The sequence below is a fragment of the Hemicordylus capensis genome, chromosome 6, assembly GCF_027244095.1.
Source record: "Hemicordylus capensis ecotype Gifberg chromosome 6, rHemCap1.1.pri, whole genome shotgun sequence".
Lineage (NCBI taxonomy): Eukaryota > Metazoa > Chordata > Lepidosauria > Squamata > Cordylidae > Hemicordylus > Hemicordylus capensis.
The window spans coordinates 23,666,704-23,686,548 of NC_069662.1; the positions used below are offsets into that span (position 1 = coordinate 23,666,704).

The 19,845-nt window shown below is 45.1% G+C and overlaps 1 protein-coding gene across 1 annotated transcript; it reads left to right on the forward strand.

The window, feature by feature from the left end:
• Positions 1-3,964: 3,964 nt before the first annotated feature.
• CABP5 (calcium binding protein 5) lies at positions 3,965-15,613 on the forward strand. The gene is made up of 6 exons (XM_053258880.1): positions 3,965-4,042; positions 7,039-7,069; positions 8,671-8,814; positions 11,731-11,840; positions 13,937-14,084; positions 15,315-15,613. Exons 1-6 carry the CDS (start codon positions 3,980-3,982, stop codon positions 15,338-15,340), a joined length of 522 nt encoding a protein of 173 aa, XP_053114855.1. The 5' UTR covers positions 3,965-3,979; the 3' UTR covers positions 15,341-15,613.
• Positions 15,614-19,845: the final 4,232 nt, after the last annotated feature.

Consider the following 19,845-nt stretch of genomic DNA (forward strand, 5'->3'; position numbering starts at 1 on the left):
CTTATTTGTTTGTTATTTCTCTTTGTAAACCGCCCTGAGCCATTTTTGGAAGGGCGGTATAGAAATCAAATTATTATTATTATTATTATTATTATTATTATTATTATTATTATTATTATTTGTTTGGCCAGGGGTAGAGCTATAAAGCTGAGTATCATCAGCATATGATGAAAAATTACCCCAAACTGACGGATGACCAGGCCCAACGGCTTCATGTAGATGTTAAAGAGAATGGAAACAAGGACTGAGCCCTGTGGAACCCCACAAGAAAGGGGCCAGGATACAGAACACTTACCCCCAATCGACACTGACTGGAATATTTGTTATAAAATATTTGAATACAATATTTGTTGTATTGATAACTGAGGATGCATTTAATTGATTAATTTGTTAAAGTAATCTATTAAAGACCTTACTTTCAACTAAAAAGGCATCCTCGATTAATTGGGTAGCAGATATTTAAAACATTTTAATCGTTTTTAACAGAAGTTCTTACAAAAACCGTGAATAGGGGGCACCATATAGGAAGAGGTATTTCCTCTTCTAAGATGTTGCTTTCAACATGAATGCATAATCTGCAATCAAAGAAAATATATCTTTTCCTTCAGGATGATTTATTATCATTTATATAAATTCAGACAATTAATTGATTCCTTGACTAACACTATATGATTAATTGGTTAAGATATCATTAAAGTTGTACCCTGCCAACTGAGCAAAGAGGCACTTTAAAAAAATGGTTATTCTCTTTATTTAGCAGGGGGAGAGCAACTGGCTCTATCCATCCCCAGCACAGCATCCCTCCAGTGGCTGTTGCTCCTGTCTATCTTATATTTATTTTTTAGATTGTAAAAATTTAGAATCTAAAATTTTATATTTTAAATTGCCATTTTATTTATTATTTATATCTATGTGAACCACTTTGGGAACTTTTGTTGAAAAGCAGTATATAAATATTTGTCACCATCATCATCATTAATCTGGTGATAGAGTTAATTGCAATGCACTGATCCCACTACTGCCACTAGTAAATACATGTACTAATTTTGTAAACAAGTGCAAGACACCACCAAAAAATTTTTTTGATTTGTAATTTAATAAAATAATGATTCTCTTCTCCTACGTACGGAGAAGTTCTCCTCCTCTTGTCTGCCTCAACAACACACTTCACAGGGTTGCTGGCTTCCCCCCCCCTTACACAGCTGCTGTCTCTTTCTCACTACATGACAGGTACATGACACTTCAGCACATGAAGTGTTTCCTAGCTCTTTATCTCCATGCCCAGCAAAACCTGTGAAACAGGATGCCTGGAGGAGAAGTCAGGGAGAGTACTGTTCCCCTAGAACTATCTCCTCTACAAAACAGCATGGCCCTCCAAAAGAAGGCAGTCTTACATCCACCTGCACTGGGGTTCCCACATACCCATGGTGGATGTAGGAAAGCCGTCATCCTGGATACAAAATGTTCAGGAATCTGAGAAGGAACATTGCATTAAATCATTTTACCATTTTTCCCCCTGGTGCTTAACATAAGAACAGCCCTGCTGGATCAGGCTCAAGACCCATCCAGTCAAGCATCCTGTTTCACACAGTGGCCCACCAGATGCCTCTGGGGAGCCCACAGGCAAGAGGTGAGGGCATGCCCCCTCTCCTGCTGTCGCTGCCCTGCAACTGGTATTGAGAGGCATCATGCCTCTGAGGCTGGAGGTGGCCTATAGCCATCAGACCAGTAGCCATTGATAGACCTGTCCTCCATGAATTTGTCTAAGCCCCTTTTAAAGCCATCCAAGCCTGTGGTTATTACTGTGGCAGAGAATACCATAGATTAATGATGTGCTGTGTGAAAATGCCTTCTCTCCAGGCATTATAGCTGCATAGTGACACCGTTTGAAAGCCCCATATCCTTGTCCTTTCTCCAGCGCCAGTGCTGCCAACTGGCTAGGTTGGCTCTCTTTATGTAGCTCAGAAAGCCCCTTCCCCTCATTTCTGGATCATCTCTAGAGTTAGTGAGGGTCTGCTAAAGTCTAAAGGCAGCAATAATGGACACCAAACATAGAATAAAAAAATAAAACAATTCCAAGTCCAAATGTATTTAAACTACAGTAATTTTATAAAGTCTTATTAAACAAAGTAAACAATCAATACAGGTTTCTTTGATTTCACACCTTTCTGGCACTTTCCAGATTACACACTTTCCAGATTACACACTGTTCAGCAGTAAAATGCTTTGGCTTGGCAGGATCGAATTGAAAACGGAAATAGCTTGCACAACCCTCCTACAATGGGAAAAAACAGCTCTTTGTTTGCGATGCACATGCAACGTTGTAGGGCTAAAACACAAGGATAAAATCAGAAAGAAGGCATCAGGAACGTGAACAGCACCTTGCTAACAGCAGCAGCAACAACAACAAATATTTATATACCGCTTTTTGCCAAAAGTGTCCAAAGCGGTTTATATAGATAGATAGGTAGGTAGGTAGGTAGGTAGGTAGGTAGATAGATAGATAGATGCTGACACTGCAGGGACTGCAATGTCGAAACACAGGCAGTACGGAAGCACACTTAAGGGACAGTAGTGACACTGTTGTAGCGTGTAATCTGGAAAGCAGCCTGGACATTTTTCACACAGGGCTTTTAAAGCCCTTTAGCCTGCATCACCTCCAGAAGAATGGAGGGTGTGTGTTCACATATTGGGTAGATTTACCCCTAAGTCCCTGCGAGCTATCTTAAAGCACTTCACACACAATTTAGGGTTTTCACTGCTCATTAGAGTATAGCCTGATTTATATTTGGGGTTAAAAAATCCGCTTTTTGTTTTGGGTTTTGGGACAACTTTGAATTCGCAGTAAAGCCTTGCAGTAAACCCACGGTAAAGCCTGCTGTCTGGGAAAGCTCCCGCTCTTGTGCTACTGCCAGCAGCGGCTGACATCCCATGCAAGAGTATGTCAGCCCAGAGACTCTGAATGCCCACAAAATGCAACAATTGTGCATTGATGTTATACAACAGTATGCGCAATGGAAATAATGGGCTTGCTCTTGTGTAACATCAGTGATGCCATTTTTGAAGTTGTGCAACTTGCATGCACGCAAAGTTGCTGGGCCGACGTACCCTTGCATGGTAGGTTGGCCACTAACCCTCTTGTTGTATTATTCTGTCCAGTATCTTTTATGGGGGATGGAGTCAGAAAGGAAAAGGGAGGGGAAGGGGAAGGAGAAAATGGAGTTGTTTCTGAACGAACTCTTAGTTAAATCTTTTTTAGAATACTTTGTGTTTGTGAGGGAAACAGCTATAAAACACTGCTCCTGTGCAAAATACACTGAAGGGGGAAATGCATGAAACAGCTACCAAGCCTTGCTGTTGAACACTCTTTCCAATCCTGGTGAAAAAGGTTTTAAGATTTGTGCTTGCACCCCTTTTTTTAAATGGTTGTGTCCAGGAGTTATCTCTGGCCAGTGTGGTAACCCTAACCTGCACTACAGCTGCACTGACATTTACTTATTGCCACTAGGTGTCCCACAGGCAACAAGAACACCCAAGAATTCTGGATCAGATCCAGCATCTGTTTCCCTTTCAAAGACCTAAATTTCATTCTCCTTCCCAGATGTGCAGGCACAACAAACCCCTGTACTATTTCTGCCTATTTCCTCTTGCCGTTTACCCATTTATTCTAACCCTCTGGGCCTTTGACCTCCACCCAACATGAGAACCCAGGAGTCCTGGCTGCCAGCCCTTAACATGTGGCAGATGTTAATCTGGGGAAGGGAGGGGGGACTTATTTAGCAGATGTTACAGCTAGAAGAGCAAAAAAGCTTGGAAGGGGAGGGGGATCAGGAGTGTGGGGAAAGATAATCCTCTCTCCCTCCTCTATAAATCACCCTCATCATAAGAGCCACCTCTCCTTCTGCTAAAGAGGACGGGATTCAGGAAGACTGTGGTGGGTGACGCGGGCTCTGGATTGGGACACGCATCTCTGAGCACCATGCAGAATACGATGGGACCGGCCTGCATCTTCCTGCGCAAGGGCATTGCTGAGAAACAGGGGGTATGGCTATCCAGAGAGTGGTTGCGTGCCATCCTAGCGGATGTATGGATACTCCAGAATGCCAGGACAGAAGATGAGAATCTTCTGTCTTCTCTGCAAGGGGAATTAGGTGAAAAGTGTGCCACGGTGGAATGCAGGAGTTCAGGATTTCAGCCGCAGATTTGGGAAAGGGGCTTGTTTTCTTGTGTGTTGTAGAAGTGGGTGCTGGGAATAAAGGCTCAGAGAGGAGGAGAATAGCGTGCCGGTGCAGCGGTGGGCAGATTGGGCCCTCCAACTGTTGTTGAACTACAACTCCCATCTTTCACAGCCACAACTTGTGACTGGGGATTGTGGGAGTTGTAGTTCAATAACAGCTGGAAGGCCAAGTTTGCCCACCCTGGGGTTAGTGTCAGAGGCGCTCTTACCCCTGGACTTCCGGGCTGAAGTCCAGGGCCTCCACACCCTTGGGCCCCCCCAAATCCTTATTAGTCTGTCCCGGGTGGAGTGGTCGCATTAAAAATGTGTTAAAAACACTGCGTGTGGGTGGGGTGGGGGGCTCCAAATGCCTTTAAGTCCAGGCTCCAAAATTACCTTGGTGCACCGTGTGTGTGTGTGTGTGTGTGTGTGTGTGTGTGTGTGTGTGAGAGAGAGAGACCTGGGGAGGTGGGGGTGGAGGGCCAGAGGAGAAGGTTCTCTTGAGAGAAAATCCAGAAGGTAGGATAGCAAACCTTCCAGGCCAGGAATCAGCATCAGCAAAGACTGAAAAGCAACTCTGAAGATTGTGTAACAACTTGATATTGTGAAAAAAACCTGTCTAGGAAATCTCTAGGAATAGCTTAGGTCACAGTAGGCAACTTGAATGTTCAATGGGATGCTTCCCTCTCCCCCATCCCCTGAGAATAGAAGAAGGTTTCAAAGAGGCATGGCTGGCTCATGGCATGTGTGCTTTTGCCCCCTAGTAAAAAGGGGTTTTTATTGTTCCCCAGACCTGTTTGCCCACTAGCATCAGTGAGAAAAAATAATGAAGAATGTGTATGTCATAGGGAGCAATGCCTCTCAGAACTCACAGTGTGATTATGCTGCTCTGTCTCCAGCCAGAAGTTCCATACAGGGTGGGCCTAAAGGCTGGCAAAATATAGAAGGGAAGGGCCAATCTCTTTGGTGGTGGTAGTCTTTTGTGCTAAGTTGTTTACCACAAATTTCCTCCTGCCCTTTTTACTGCATATATTATCTGTCCAAGCCTGTCAGTCCAAGCAGGCAGGGTCAATGTGAAAGGTTTGGGCAGCTGCCGAGGGCCCTGGGCCCTCAGAGTGGCCAACTGGTTATTCTAAATGTATCTCTGTGCCTAGAGCTAGTTTGGGCACTAGGCAGACCTAGGCAGCTGAGGGCACCAAATCTTGAGGGGGCATGATCTGGGCACTACTGCCCCACAGAGTGAATAGCTGCCATGGCTCCCTGTGGTGTCAATGACAGGGCTGGTAGTTAGGAAACTGATTATACTTTGTAAAAATTGTAAAATGTTCCTCCGCTGCTGCCCCACCTCCTGCCCCACTCCATGCAGAGTACACCCCACAGTGTGTCCTGCCCCACGGCTCAGCTAGCAGACACATGTGTGTGGCTGCTATTTGAGGGGCCAGGGCACTTTCCAGATTAACCCCTACAACAGTGTCACAACGTATCTGCTAAGTGTGCTTCCGTACATCCTGAGTTGTGACACCGCAGTCCCTACGCTGCCAGCAGGGTGCCGTTCACATTTCAGATGCCTTGTTTCGGATGTTATTGCTGCGATTTAGTGCTATAGTGTTGTATGTCCATTGCAAAAAAAAAAAAAAAAGCTGCATTTTCCATTGTAGATTCCAGGGATCGTTTTCAATTTGATCCTGCCAAGCCGAAGCATTTTACCGCGGTTGTAGAGGGTAATCTGGAAAGCGTCCGGCTCAGTAAAAAACTTTGCTGGGCTGGCCCCTCAAATGGCTGCTGCGTGTGTGCACAGGCCAGCTGAGTTGTGGGGTAGGGTGTGTAGCGGAGATGGATTCTGCGGTGTGGCGTGGCAGTGGCAGAACGGCTTGCAAATTTTTAGGTATACTCTGCTTGCTTCTTCACCATGCCTGCCTCAGTGAGCGCCAGCCATCAAGTACGACTTTGCACACACACCCAAATTCAGTTAAAATTACATCCTGTGCCTTACAAATAATTTTAACAGAATATGGTCAGGGAGAGCACTATACTTATACATCACCCAGGGTGCCAAAATTCCTAGGGCTGGCCCTGTCTGTGCCCATAGCCTTCATGTGGTATGTTGGAGCAGCTTTCTCAGTGGCCCCCTTGGCAGGAGAGGGCCTGTAATGGGCAGTTTGATGAGGACCCCCTCAAACATGGTCCTATCCATCCTGTTGAATTTGTTAGTTGGCAGATGCTTCGGTGACCCTCAGGCTTGCTGTTCATAGACTTACCTTCAGTTGTGCTGGAATGAAGTTTTGAGGAAGAGTCTCTTATGAGCCGGCAGATTGTTGGATCAGAAAGGATGAGAGAATGGTCTCGGTCTTTCTGCCCTCAGTCCTCTGTAGCTCCATGGTTGGACCCCTATGACTCTGCATCTCCTGGGTTGTGTCGTTGAACTGAAGCATCGCACAGGGTCTCTCCCCTCTCATTCCTCCATCTCACTGAGGTGCTGTGAAAGCCGGCTCCATCATTCTGGGCAGAGTTCCAGCTAATTACTGGATTCGGTTTGTCCTTCCCTGTGCCTCGAAATATTGATCCACAAGCAACAAGAGCATCGCAGTATTTGGGACATTAAATGTGATGGGATTGGTTGGCCTCAGGGAGCTGAAGCCTTTATTTAGGAGCCAAAATGGGTTGGAGCTGGGGGAGGGGGAGGAATCAGGATGCCTGGGTGCTTTATTTCTGCTGCTCTTATGGAATGAGTGGTTTCGGGTGGGTTGCGGTTGGGAGTCAGGTATTCCGTTTTCTTCCTATATGCACACATTACAATGGATGTCTATACATCTCTTCTTCAGGAACGGGAACTGGGAGCTGATGAAATTGAAGGTAAGAAGGCTGGTATACACTTGTGGGTTTGGGTGGCTGTTTTTCAAATGGAGTTCCGGAAAACTCTGAGGTCTCCCAGAAGCTCATGAGGCATTCCTCAGGGGGAAGATCAGCAACCAGGGCTGGGGCTTACCCAAACAGCAGGTTTTACGGCGGGTTTACTGCGAGGCTTTACTGCAAGTTCAAAGCTGCCCCCCGCTCCAAAAAAAACCAAAACACAAAAAGTTAAATTTTTTTTAACCCCAGATATAAATTGGGCTACACTCTTAACACACAATGAAAAACCCGAATTGTGTGTGAATTGCTCCCCGATAGCTTGCAGGGATTTGGGGGTGAATTTGGCCAATACTGATTTGCTTGTTTGTTTATTGAATTTATTGAATTTATATACTGCCTAATATAACATCTTTAGGCGGTGTACAGAATTAAAAACATAATACAAAATATGAACATTTAAAATTCATTAAAATATAAAAATCATAATAGATAAAAACACATTACAATTTAACAATTAGATTTCAGTTAAAAGCCTGGGAAAATAGGTACGTCTTCAGGGTCCTCCTGAAAACAAATAGAGAAGGAAATTCTCTTATTTCAGCCGGGAGCGCGTTCCAAAGCCCCAGGGCAGCCACAGAGAAAACCCGGTCCCAACTTGCCACCAAACGAGTTGGCGGCAACCGTAACCAGACCTCTCCAGATGATCTTAATAGGTGACAGGGTTCACGACAGAGAACGTGCTCTCTTAAGTACCTTGGGCCTAAGCCGTTAAGGTAATAACCAGTGAATATGTGAATGGACACCTCCAATATGTGAACGGATACCTCCATTCCAGAGGAGAAGCAAACTAAAGGCCGGCAGTCAGTGAAAGACTCAGGTGTCAGGAGCTGACATCATTGGGCAATTGGCTGCCAAGGGCCCAGGACCCTCAGAAGGACCAACTGCTGCGTTCTGAAAAAAGCTTTGTGGCTAATTAACCTTCATGACGTAATGGTGGTGATTCTCTTGAGGCCAACCAGGGGGGAGGAGAGGGCCCATGAAATGCAGACTGCTGAGGTAACAGCTGTCAAGCTTCCCTGAAAGATAATTTACTGTTTTTCCTGAAAGATAATTTACTAATTTACTGAAAGATAATCTTCTCTGATAACTGGCAGTTGTAGAAGAGTAGTGGGTGAACTTGTGGGTCACTAGAGGTGATGGTGAGACCCCAATACATACCTAAAATCCTTTGCAACACACAGGGGTTGTGTAGTAGACGCTTAGTCCCTCAGCAGGCTGGTTGTCACATACAATAGTCCCTGAGGAGTGAACATTTGAAAAGCACTGATCTGGAGGGTGAAATCAATGAGGCAGAAGCAAGCTATATGGAACCTCCAGCTACCAAAGCAGTATGCCACATAATACCAGTTGGGAACTAGAGAAGGCTGTTGAGTTCACACCCTGTGTTATGCAGGTATCTGGTTGGCCATAGTAGGAAGCAGGATGATGTTGGACCAGACGGACTCTTTGGTCTGATCCAGCAGGGCTTTTTTATGTTCTTAAGATGATAGCCATAGTTTGCTTTAATAAATTAATGTTTACATATTTAAAAAACCCCACCCCAGAGCTCCGTGAGGCCTTTGAGGAATTTGACAAGGACAAAGATGGATACATCAGCTGCAAAGATCTGGGGAACCTCATGAGGACGATGGGATATATGCCAACAGAGATGGAACTCATAGAGTTGTCTCAGCAGATCAACATGAATCGTGAGTGCAATATATCTGAGGAGTATGTGTGTATGTGCACGGACACCCCTTCCATGAGGCAGGATGAGGCAGTGGCCTCAGCTGCAGGTGTGGGGAGGAGCTCAGGGGGCAGCAAGTGGCAGACCCCCACCACTATGTGTGCCAGCCCAGCTTGTCCTCCACTGCCCGCTGCTGCCCTTCCTGTCCATTTGCACCTCCTTGCCCCACTAGGGCATGCATCTTCTTTCCCTCCCCACGACTTGAGCTAGCACTGCAGTGCCCCTGCCAAAATTGCACAGGGTGGTGGCATAGTCTGCGAATGCTTGTATGTTGCCACCAGAACCTCAGTAGTGTGACCTGAGAACGTTGAGCACTCACTTGAAGATGGGAAATGTGTGTGTCGTATTGTCAGCCTCAGGCTGTCACACGTCTTGAACCACGAAGGATCCATAGATAAAGAACTGGGCCCATGTGGCAGAGAGAGAGAGAGAGAGAGGCTGAGAATAAGTGTGAGGCAAGCGCGTTTTGGTTTTGTTCCCTGAGTTTTCAAAGAGAGTTGGATCCAGGATAGGGGGTAACAACCAGCAACTCCTGAGGTGAATCTGATCCACAGCTGCCATCTCAGGAGGAAAAGATAAATGTGGAGGGATGTGGAGTGGAAGGTGCTAGAAAGATATTTGCCAGTGGCTGTTCCTCATGGAGGAAAAAAATGTAGAAGATTATAGAGAAGTGATTACCTGCTTTGATGGTGATGTATGTCAGGGTTAGCTCCCAAGGGTATGCCCCTCTGTGTCCCCTCAGTTCTGCACCTGAGTTCACTTTTCTTCTGATTTTCACCGTATGCAGTCAATTAAAAACAAAAAACAAACCTGGGGTCAGTTTGATCAATATTAAAATCTTTCAATCCATCCCTTAAATAAAAGATTTTTCTGCAACTGTGCTCTTCTCAGAGTACTAGCACCCTTTAGGGAAAGAAACTTTTGCCTCCTCCCCATCAGTGTTCTCTTTAATTTTTTTCATCTGTGTGTGGAATGAGTTTTGTTCTGGGCGGCAGTGTCAAAGCAGTGTGCGTGCACATGTATTCAGAGTGAGACCTTCCTGATTCAACCTGAGCAGGATCTAAAATTAACTGAACGGACATCAAAAAACGTGTGAGCATGCACACATGCGCACACCTTAGAGGGAACACCACTCCCCATCCTCAGCCTCTCTCTCTCTCTCTGTATCTCCAAATGATTATGGCTGGTCTTGATTTAATGTTAGACACTCTAAATAACGTCAAAGGGACATTAACAAGATTGTCTGAGATCCAGTGCTGTGTTACGGATGTGCAACACTGCAGTGTTGGGGTTCCACTATAGAGGCAGTTGGGCAACCAACACTTCTACAAGTTTGCCAGTTTGGGACAACAGGGAAACTTGCGGAAGTGCTGGTTACACAACTGCCTCTTTTACACAGTTCTGATGCTGCTCTTGAAGGGCTCAAAAAACATATACAGGATAGTATATATACCGTGTATAAGAGTCTATTTCACACACACAAATTACATATAATTACAAGAATGAAACACACAAATGGCTAAGAAATTGTCTGTGTTCTAGACCCCAAAACAGTGTAGCTGAAGGTCAATAATGTCCATGGTCCTATTACATGTAGACATAATGCTATACTGAATCTTGGCCATTGTTGCATAGTTCCTGTCTTGCTGCAATCATGTGGGGAGTTAAATGGCAAAAGTTAAGCCTCAAAACTTGCACACAGAGTGTGTCTCTGTGGACCCCAGGACATAACTACATACAATTTATATAGTATAATGGCCTCACAGGGGTTTACGATGCTCGCAATTTTAAGCCAACTCTGTAAATAAACAAAAAGGTTATAAACATTTAAAGTGCTTTTCCATTACAGCCTATGGTTGAAGCATCAGGGAAAGAGGTTAGCACAGCTGAGTGTAGTAGTAGCAGCAGCAGCAGCAGCCTCCATGCCTTCCAATTCTGAATCAAGACCTATGTGATCTACCAGTCCTTTGCTCCCCTATTGTGTGTGTGTGTGCACACGTACACACACACACACCACTATATGCCTACCCCCAGTAATGGGAAGAGCTCAAGAGCAGCAATTTATCTTTCTTTCTTTTTTAAGGAGGAAACTACAGCCTCAGCAGCATAGATTGAAAGCCATTAAGTTCAATGGGACTTAATTCCAGACAAGTGTGCATAGCATTTCAGCCAAGTAATTTCAGATGACCGAGCAGGAGGGAATGGGAACAATTCAGTGCAATTTCAGGAAGTGATTTATTAAGGGAACACAGAGACACTGAAAACCACATTCAAACATGGCTTCTTCCGTTCTTAGCTCCACGGGAGTCTCAACAGAAAAGTGAGTGGGGGCAGGAATGCTGCAGAAGTGTGGGAAACTGGAAGGGCGGAACAACAAAATTTAAAACAAAACAAAATAAACTTCAGTGGGAGAGACAAGGAAGAGACACCAGTCCGCAGTGTTCCCCAAAGGTCCTCAGCCTAAGGCCATTGCAGCTGAGGATGCTGGGAGTTGTAGTCAACAACATCTGGGAATTCCTGTTATAGGGAACACTGGTTCTGGTTCTGGTTCAAATCCCCACTCAACCACAAGTGCTTATTGGATGATTTTTGCTATCCCTCTGCCTAACCTACCTCAGGGTTGTTGTGAGGACAGAATGGAGGGGGTATATTTGTTGTCCTAAGCTCTTTGGAGGAAGGATGCGATAAACATGCAATTAAATAAAAAGTGAACGACAAGCCAGTTTGGTGATGAAGGGAATTGTACCTTGACCTGCCAACCTTCTTGCACCCTCTTCAAAGTGGCCTTGAGGCTGTCCAGCCAGGGATCTAGGAAGCACCGTATCTGGGCTTTCGTTTTAGCCTACTCCAAGCATTAACCTAATTCTCCTCACTGCAGTTGGGGGACGTGTGGATTTCGAGGACTTTGTGGAGATGATGACGCCGAAGTTACTTGCAGAGACAGCAGGCATGATTGGACTTCAGGAAATGAGGGATGCCTTCAAGGAGGTGAGACGAAATGAGGGGAGCGTTATTGTGTTATATTCAGGTACAGTGAATTTACTGCACACTGTCCCTTTAAGGACAACCCAGCCTACTTTTCTCTTGACATAGGAAAAACCCTGCTGTAGGCCTGTGTTAACAGCCCTGCCAGGAAACTCAGTTAATAAATCAGTTAAATTACCAACACCTCTATGGAGCCTGAATTCTGTAGTCAAAATTCAATAGACAACAAACATAGAGGTATATTTGTATTACTTTTTATTCCAGCAGGCCTTCCTCTAATTTTATACATCTTTCTCTGATTGCCCTGTTTTAATGATTGCCCTTTATCCTGCATTTTTATCATTTTAGAGGCTATTGTGTTATGATTTATTATGTTTTTTAATTTTGCTGTAAGCCGCCATGAATTTTTAAAATGAAGAATGGTAGAATGCAGAGAGAGAGAGAGAGAGAGAGAGAAACTAACTACAGCTAGGTAGTGGAAGAGGACATAGCTTCTATAAAACACAATTTCATATATTTAGGACATCTAAATGCCTGTAAATCACACCAAATATCCTTCCTGCTGGACCACAGCCCTTTTACACACTTCTGTAGGGTAGACAGCAGTAGGGATCAAAAGTCTGGAGTCCTAACTGACATCCAGAACCTGCCCACCACTGACATTAGTTATGTTTCTCATGTAAACCACATACCTGATCCTTCTCAGAATCTGGACTCTGGCACACACCCCTCATTACATATGTTGCAACATTTCACAGGTGGAAATAGGGATTTGTTTGTGACACCTCTATTATCACACAAAATAGTACTGCCTGAACACCACCTTCTCAAATTACACATTAGGGAGACTCATTCTGCCCTGTCTGTTTTATTCATTTATTATTTTGATTAAAGATATAGTAGGTACACACAATTGTTCTACGTTACAGGAGGCCCTTGATTATCGTAAGGGTTATGTTCTTCTCTCTACCACTGCAAATGCAGGAACTGTGATAATTGAAACCTTGCGCCTATGGGAACCATGGGGTTAGGTTCCTCAGTACATGAAAAAATGCTAAAAATGGGGGAAACCCAGGGGAAACCCAGAAATAAGAGGAGTACAGCACTGTTGCTTGGCCACTCCAGCTCCTTCAGTAATGGCCCCCCAACCCCAACCCCCTCCAAATTCTGCCAAAGAACCTTCCAAATTCCAGGGAGAAAGTCCCAGTATGTCTCCACACTGCTTCCAGAAGTGCCTCCAAGCTGGAAATGCCACCAGAAGTGTGATGAAAATGGCCAAAATCCACCATTTGATAATGGAAACTGGGTATATATAACCCAAACCAAAACTGTGAACAAAGAGAACCTGCGATAATTGAGGGTCTCCTTTATAATATTAACAAGTGGAACTCACAACAAAAATCAAAATTTCTTTGCTCCCTCCCTCTCTCAGTTGTTTCTCTCACCTCCTTTCCCCAAATTTCCAATGTTATTGGCTGTATCCTGTTGAATGAAAGGAATTCCTAAAGGAGGTTGAATGAACCTCCTTTAGGAATCATCATTCAAGCATTCTGTGACTGCATAGTGTATGCTGTCTCTACTATTTTGGGAGTGGTTTTTGGTTTTGAGGAGGAGGTCCAGTTTCCCTCCAAAAACTAATATTTTGGGGACTTGCCTGGTGATCCCTCCCAACAACCCTAACTTTTAATGACAGTTTTTGGAGGTGCTGTGCCTATCAATACAATCTTCTTAGCAATCAGCAATATACTCTGTTAACAGATAGTTTAAACCCTACCTCAGCAGCTGCAGTGTGTAAAATAGTACTCAGACGGTGCACTTAACAGTCCCTTAGTGTTCATGCACAGACATTACCCCATGTGAGACAAGATGGCTCCACCTGTCCATTCAGAAACTGAACTCCTAGAGACCCTGAAATGGGAGCTGAGCCTTGAAGAATGATAGCGCACATGTTATTCTACTAACAAATTTCAAACAAAGCATTCTCAACAGGAAGAAATAGAGACGAGGATGGTTCTCCAGGGATGGGTACCAGAAAATTGGGACCCTCTCTGGTAGTTTGGAATGGGGCATATAGGTAACCACCCTTCCTTCCATTTCAGTTTGACACCAATGGGGATGGTGAAATCACTCTGGACGAACTGTATCAGGCCATGCAACGGTTGATGGGTGAGCGCTTGACCCCCAGGGAGATTGCCGATGTAGTGAAGGAAGCCGACGTCAACGGAGACGGGACAGTGGATTTTGAGGGTGAGAAGCGATTGGGCAATATAGGATTGATGGCTAGAGATTATAGGCTTAGGGGGATATAGGGTGTGATGTTAAGGCGTTAAAGGTCTAGAGAGATAGGATTTAGGAGCATAGAGGGAAAAGATATAGGCTTAAATGGGTTTGGATAATAGGGTTAGAGAGTTATTAGGTTGCTCCATTTACATGGAGATTGCAGGTTGGACGTAGAAGCCTGTTTTTCTTCCACCTCCAATATACTGTTTTACAGACTGTTTTACAAGGCAAAGAGACTGTAGAGCAACCTAGCACTCTACCAGACAGGATCGTGCATTGTTTCTCTCTTAGGGATGTCCAGTTTTTGCCTTGGAGAGCTCTTGTGTGGAAAGTCAGATTTGATCCTGGTTTGTTTTCGCAAACCGTGGTTTCTCATTACATCTGAACTGGGCTAATGTGTAAACAACAAGGCCTGAGCGTCAGTGATTTCAGATTCCAAAGCAGGTTCAAGGAATGTTTCCAAAGGTAGGGGTGCAGGAGCGACTCTAGAACAACTAGTTTAGGGGAGCAAAGGGGTAACAAAGGACATTATCGGGGAGTGAAGATTTTGCTATACATTAAAGACTTACACAGAGGTAAGGTAATTAATATAATTAATGTATTTACCTTATTAACCACACTTAGGTGGAGCTATGATAAAGTGGATGGGTTCTAAGAACCTGGACTGCCCAGCTTCTGGGAGCCGCCTGCTTTGGCTTCCCCATCCCCAGTACTCATTTTCCAGCCAGAGTTTGCTGGACTAAACATACCCAGGTATGTTTCCAGGCTGAACATACCTAGCTCTTTCAACTGGTCCCCACAAGACTTGGTTTCAGACTTCTCACCATTTCTGTTGTCCTCTGCTGAACCTGTTTCAGTTTTTTCAAAGTCCTTCTTAACATGTGGGCCCCTGAATTGGACCCCTGGCCATTGATGCCAATTCCTGGAGACTCCTGGCCAATCCTGAGGGGGCTGGCAAGGAAACCCTCACTGTATCTTGTCCTTCCTCTATGGAGCACAGCGGGGGCATATAGCATCTCTTCCCATCCCCATTTTAACCTCACAACAACCCCGTGAGGTTGCTTAGGCTGAGAGAGAGTGACTGGCCCAAGTCACTCAGTGAGCCTCACAGCTGCGTGGGGACAAACCTAGATCATCTTGGTCCTATCGTCTAACCATGACCACACATTGATGCACTGAATGATGCTTGCCTTGCAGAGTTTGTGAGGATGATGTCGCGCTGATGGTGCCCCCAGCCCTCTCTGGTTCCAAGGACCGGATATGAGACCCTCAACGCTTACAAACATGTATGGAAGCCAACTTCAAATCCCAGGCTGAGCTGGGAGAGGAGGTCACACCTCAGTTTGCAAAGAGATTGAGGAGAGCGATGGGGTAGATGGCCAAGGCTACTTTTACGATGGCCTCCCTAATCAGAGAGGGGAGTACCTAGCTTTGCAAAGCCCACCCCACTGCCTGGCATTCCTTTTCTCACTCATTAAAGCCCTGTTCAGACATTATGTTGTGTGTGCAGTCAAGTGGCTGTGAACACCGACAGGTGTTTGTGTGCATTACTGTACTTGTATTCATTTAAAAAGTGAACCTGGGTACAGAACCCCCCGAAAAAATGCAGGATACAGAAGCCTTTGTCAGACTTTACGCTGCACCTGTGTTCAGATGTCTGTACACACATATATGTCTTTGTGCAAATGACTGTACCAGCATTAATTTTGAAATTGAACCTGAGTATACTGTAGGCCCCTTGAAACACAGAAAACAGTTAGGAAGTGTACTGCTATATGTGCATTCAACATAACATGAATATGCATACAGTTCTGTACCTGCTTGTACTGTGTACAGATTGTACAAGCACTGGACATAATGTTTGAACAGGGCTAGATAAAATGTGTACAGCTGTAATCTACATCATGGCTGCATTTGCACGTAATGCAGAACTGCAGCTGAATAGGCCTGTAGTTCCATGGACATTACATCTGAATGCAGGGAACCACAGTTGGGTAGGGCGATGAAACCGAGGGTTCAGGATTGGAACTCGCTGACTGCAGAGAGACAGCTCTCCTGAATGTCTGGAGTTGGAGGGGAGAGCGGGAGGAGGGGGCGTGGGGAACCGGGGGTCCATTGGATCTGCAGTTCCACATTACATGCGACCAGTGTGTGAGCACATATACAGCATAATGTGTAACGTACATGCTTACACTTCTAGCCCTATTCAGACATTACGTTGTGCATGTGTTCAGGTATGTGTACACATGTGCATGTTTTGTGTGAATGACTGTACTAGCATTTATTTTGAAAGTGAACCTGGGTCCAGACTCCTGAAAAATGCAGGAAACAGATAGGAAGTGTACTACTATATGTGTGTTCAACATAATGTGTGAATAACTGAATGAGCATACAGATCTGTACGTTCATACACTGTACACAGATTGTCCGTGCACAGAACATAATATGTGAACAGGGCTCAGATCTGTCCCTTAAGTTTTATGGATACCTTTCAACCTGACTCCCGCTACATTCTTCCCTCAGTGAGGTACAATGCATGCAAGCTTCCTTGCACAGGATCTCCCAGAATGTATGTGGTGGTTTTCTTGCTGCCACAACAAACACACACCAGAGTTTCACGCTGGCATTTGCAGTGGTCAGAAAAGCAGTTTAACAGCTCAAGTCTGACCCTGCGCAAAGCAGATTATCCACTTTAATCGCTGTTTGGAAGAACAGCATATGGGCAGGAATAAACGGATTAAAGGAAAAACAGGGTACTGCGCAGGAACGATAGAACTTCGAAGTGGGGCTAAGAACCAGGACTCCTGGGTTCTGTAGCCAGCTTCAGAGACACTAATGAGGGCCCTTCATGTCACAGGAGAGGAAGGCTGGGAGTCAGAACTCCTGGGTTCTCAGCTATCAGCAAGCCCAGCCTATACAAGGGATTACAGCTTCAGGCTACTTGTTTCCAGCTAATGACCCTTTGCAGATTAAAAGCCATGGTGTTTGGAGCAGCTGATGCAGTTCCACCTCTCCATTCCCCTAATCGCAGTGGGGACAGGGTGGGGGGGGTGGATAGGCAGAGATGGCAGCAAGGACAGGTCAAGGTAATTCTTGGGCAGATTATATTTTCAGTTCTGCTCTTCGTATAAGCCTGAGCTGTCATCCCATCCAGACCAGCCATGAACCCATTCTGGACCAGTGCTCAACTTAAGGGGAAAAGGTACATGGGGCTGAATAAAATCCACGAGACCGCCCCATAAATCCCCCAAACTTAAGTTCAATCATGTCCCCCTTTCACCTTCCAAAAACAGTATCTAAGGCGGGGGGCATCTCCAAAAAGAGAGAGAGAGAGAGAAAAGGAAAGAAAAAGTGCTGGAATTCAAGTATTGCTCTGGACCCCACTTCTTCCCTCCCCACCAACAAGAAAACCCTAGACAACCTGTTTATTGCTGTGTCCCTTTGGATGGCATTACCCTAAAGCCACAACTCCCCTGTCTAGGTTTTTGACAATTCTCCATATGACTGCTGTTTTAATCCATTTATTCCTGCCAAAATGTGTGGGAGTCAAGCTCACTAATACGTACATTTTGTTAAATCCATTATATAAAGTCCCAGACTCCCCTCCCCGCGCTGCTATTCACTATCCTTGCACTGGTCAGTGTGGGGGCGGGGGTGGGTGGGTGCGTGGGAAGCAAACAATACAGCCTAGGCAGGAGGCAACTGAAAGGACAAGCCCGCCCGCGCCCTGATCGCATCCACCAGCCATCAAAGCATCTGCGTCACCATGCAGTATAATATGAAATGCCTCGAGAAATGGGTTGCCAAAATTGAGCCTGCAGCAGCAAATCTGTCACATGGGCAGAGCAAGAATGCCGACTGGGAGCTGCCTTTGAGTGCCAGAGGTCAGCCCTAGGGCAGAAGAAACAGGGTGGCATCCCAGCTGACAAAGCCCTGATCCTGACGACCTTCCTCCTCTTCCAAACAGATATAAAACACACAGCAGATCATCATCAAACTTCTTGGGAAGTGTTTGTTTTTATTAAAGTATAATGCACAGAAGGAAGGGAGCAGTGTATGCCAAACTGCAGTTTAAAGGCAAAAACATCCAATCCCATCAATTTAAGTGCTGAATTTTGGAGTTGACGGTGGCAATTTAACCAGATTCGCCTTTACTGCAACCTTGACTTGTGTGGGATCTTATTTTGCTGTAGTCTCTGTTTTCCAGGTGAATGTGTAATGATTTCTGGTGATTTAGCATTTCAGAAAATTATTTTTCATGTTTCCCAGCTCCCTGAAACTTGAAGAAAAAGGAGCCTTCCAATGCCAATCAACCATTCTGCTTACAGTATTGGCTTACTAGTTTCCCAGTATCTGACAGCCATATTCCCAAGGCATTCTGGGATTTCAGGTCTGACCTTGTGACACGGGTATATTAATTTCATTTGTGTTGTGAATTTCCCCCCCACTTGTGACACATTTTAAAAGAAACAAGAACAAGGGTGAACTGACACCACTGCGGTCTTCTGTGGCAAATAATTTCGCTCAGTTGTTCAGCAGACTTTATTCCAACCAGAGACTTGCTCTCAAAATTTCTTTGTGGATTTTGAAAAAAATAACCTGCTTAGTTCTTACCAGTTTTAACCTCTTTTGCTAGGGCTCTATTAAAGCAATGAAAGCATAAGTCCATGTCACAAAGCCAGACCTGAAATCCCAGAATGCTTTGGGAATATAGCTGTCATATACTGAAAACTACTACTACTGCTACAGATATTTATATACCACTCTAGTAAGCAAATAAGCAGAATGACTGATCTACACTGAACAAGCCCACAATCCAGCAGAGTATTGTTGTCACAAAATGGTGATAGAGGCAGCCTCATAAGGCAGTGAAGCTTAGATGGTGACCTCCAATGTGGTTGATGACAAATTCACCAGCTGAAGGCCTCTACTCTTGGTGAGGGCAACATTAGCATCATTCAGCCAGCAGAACGCGTTCCTGAGAAATTTTTGATGAAGGAATCTACTGATGAAGGTGACAGGAAGTGAAGAATCAAGATTGATAGTTCCCAATATTTTCCTTTGTGGACTCAGTTTCAGAAGGGAGATCAAATGTGAATTCCCATTGCAACGAAAGAGAGAGGCCCTGTTTTACTCCCCGCCGCCAAATTTCCCCGCCCGCCAAATTTCAGTCAATTTGGGGGCTCTGCCTGTGCACAGAAAACCCCGAAATGGGCCAGAAATGTCCTGACCTGTCATTTGGGCAGCAGGAAGGCCCACAGAAAGAGCTTTCACTGTCTCTGCTGCCATTCCCACAAATGGCCCAACCTGTCATTTGGGTGGCAGGAGGACCTACAGAAAGAGCTTTAGCTGCCTCTGCCACCACCCCTTAAGGCGGTGGAGGGGGGAAGTGGGGCAGGGGAGCGGATCAGCTGGTGGGGTTAAAGGCAGAGAGAACTAGCGTGCAGATGCTCTGTGCCGGACCAGCTAGTTTCCCAGAATCCTCCAATTCACCAAGAATCATTACACATTCATGTGGAATTCAGATAGTACAGCAAAATAAGATCCCCTACAAGACATACAGTAAGGGTTGCTGTAAAGGCAAATCTAGTTAAATTGCCACCTCCATAATCCACCCATCCCCCACCCACTAAATTCAACACTCATACCCAAATTCTGCACTCAGTTGAATTCAGATGCACCTTTTACTCCTTTCACTTGTTTGCAGATGTGTTGTGCTTCCCTGCAT

Excerpts from the sequence above, each read along its gene's own strand:
- CABP5 (XM_053258880.1), top strand. The coding sequence starts at position 3,980 with ATGCAGAATACGATGGGACCGGCCTGCATCTTCCTGCGCAAGGGCATT. Across the intron at positions 11,841-13,936 it reads TGAGGGATGCCTTCAAGGAG|TTTGACACCAATGGGGATGG; the intron begins GTGAGACGAAAT and ends CTTCCATTTCAG. Across the intron at positions 14,085-15,314 it reads CGGGACAGTGGATTTTGAGG|AGTTTGTGAGGATGATGTCG; the intron begins GTGAGAAGCGAT and ends CTTGCCTTGCAG.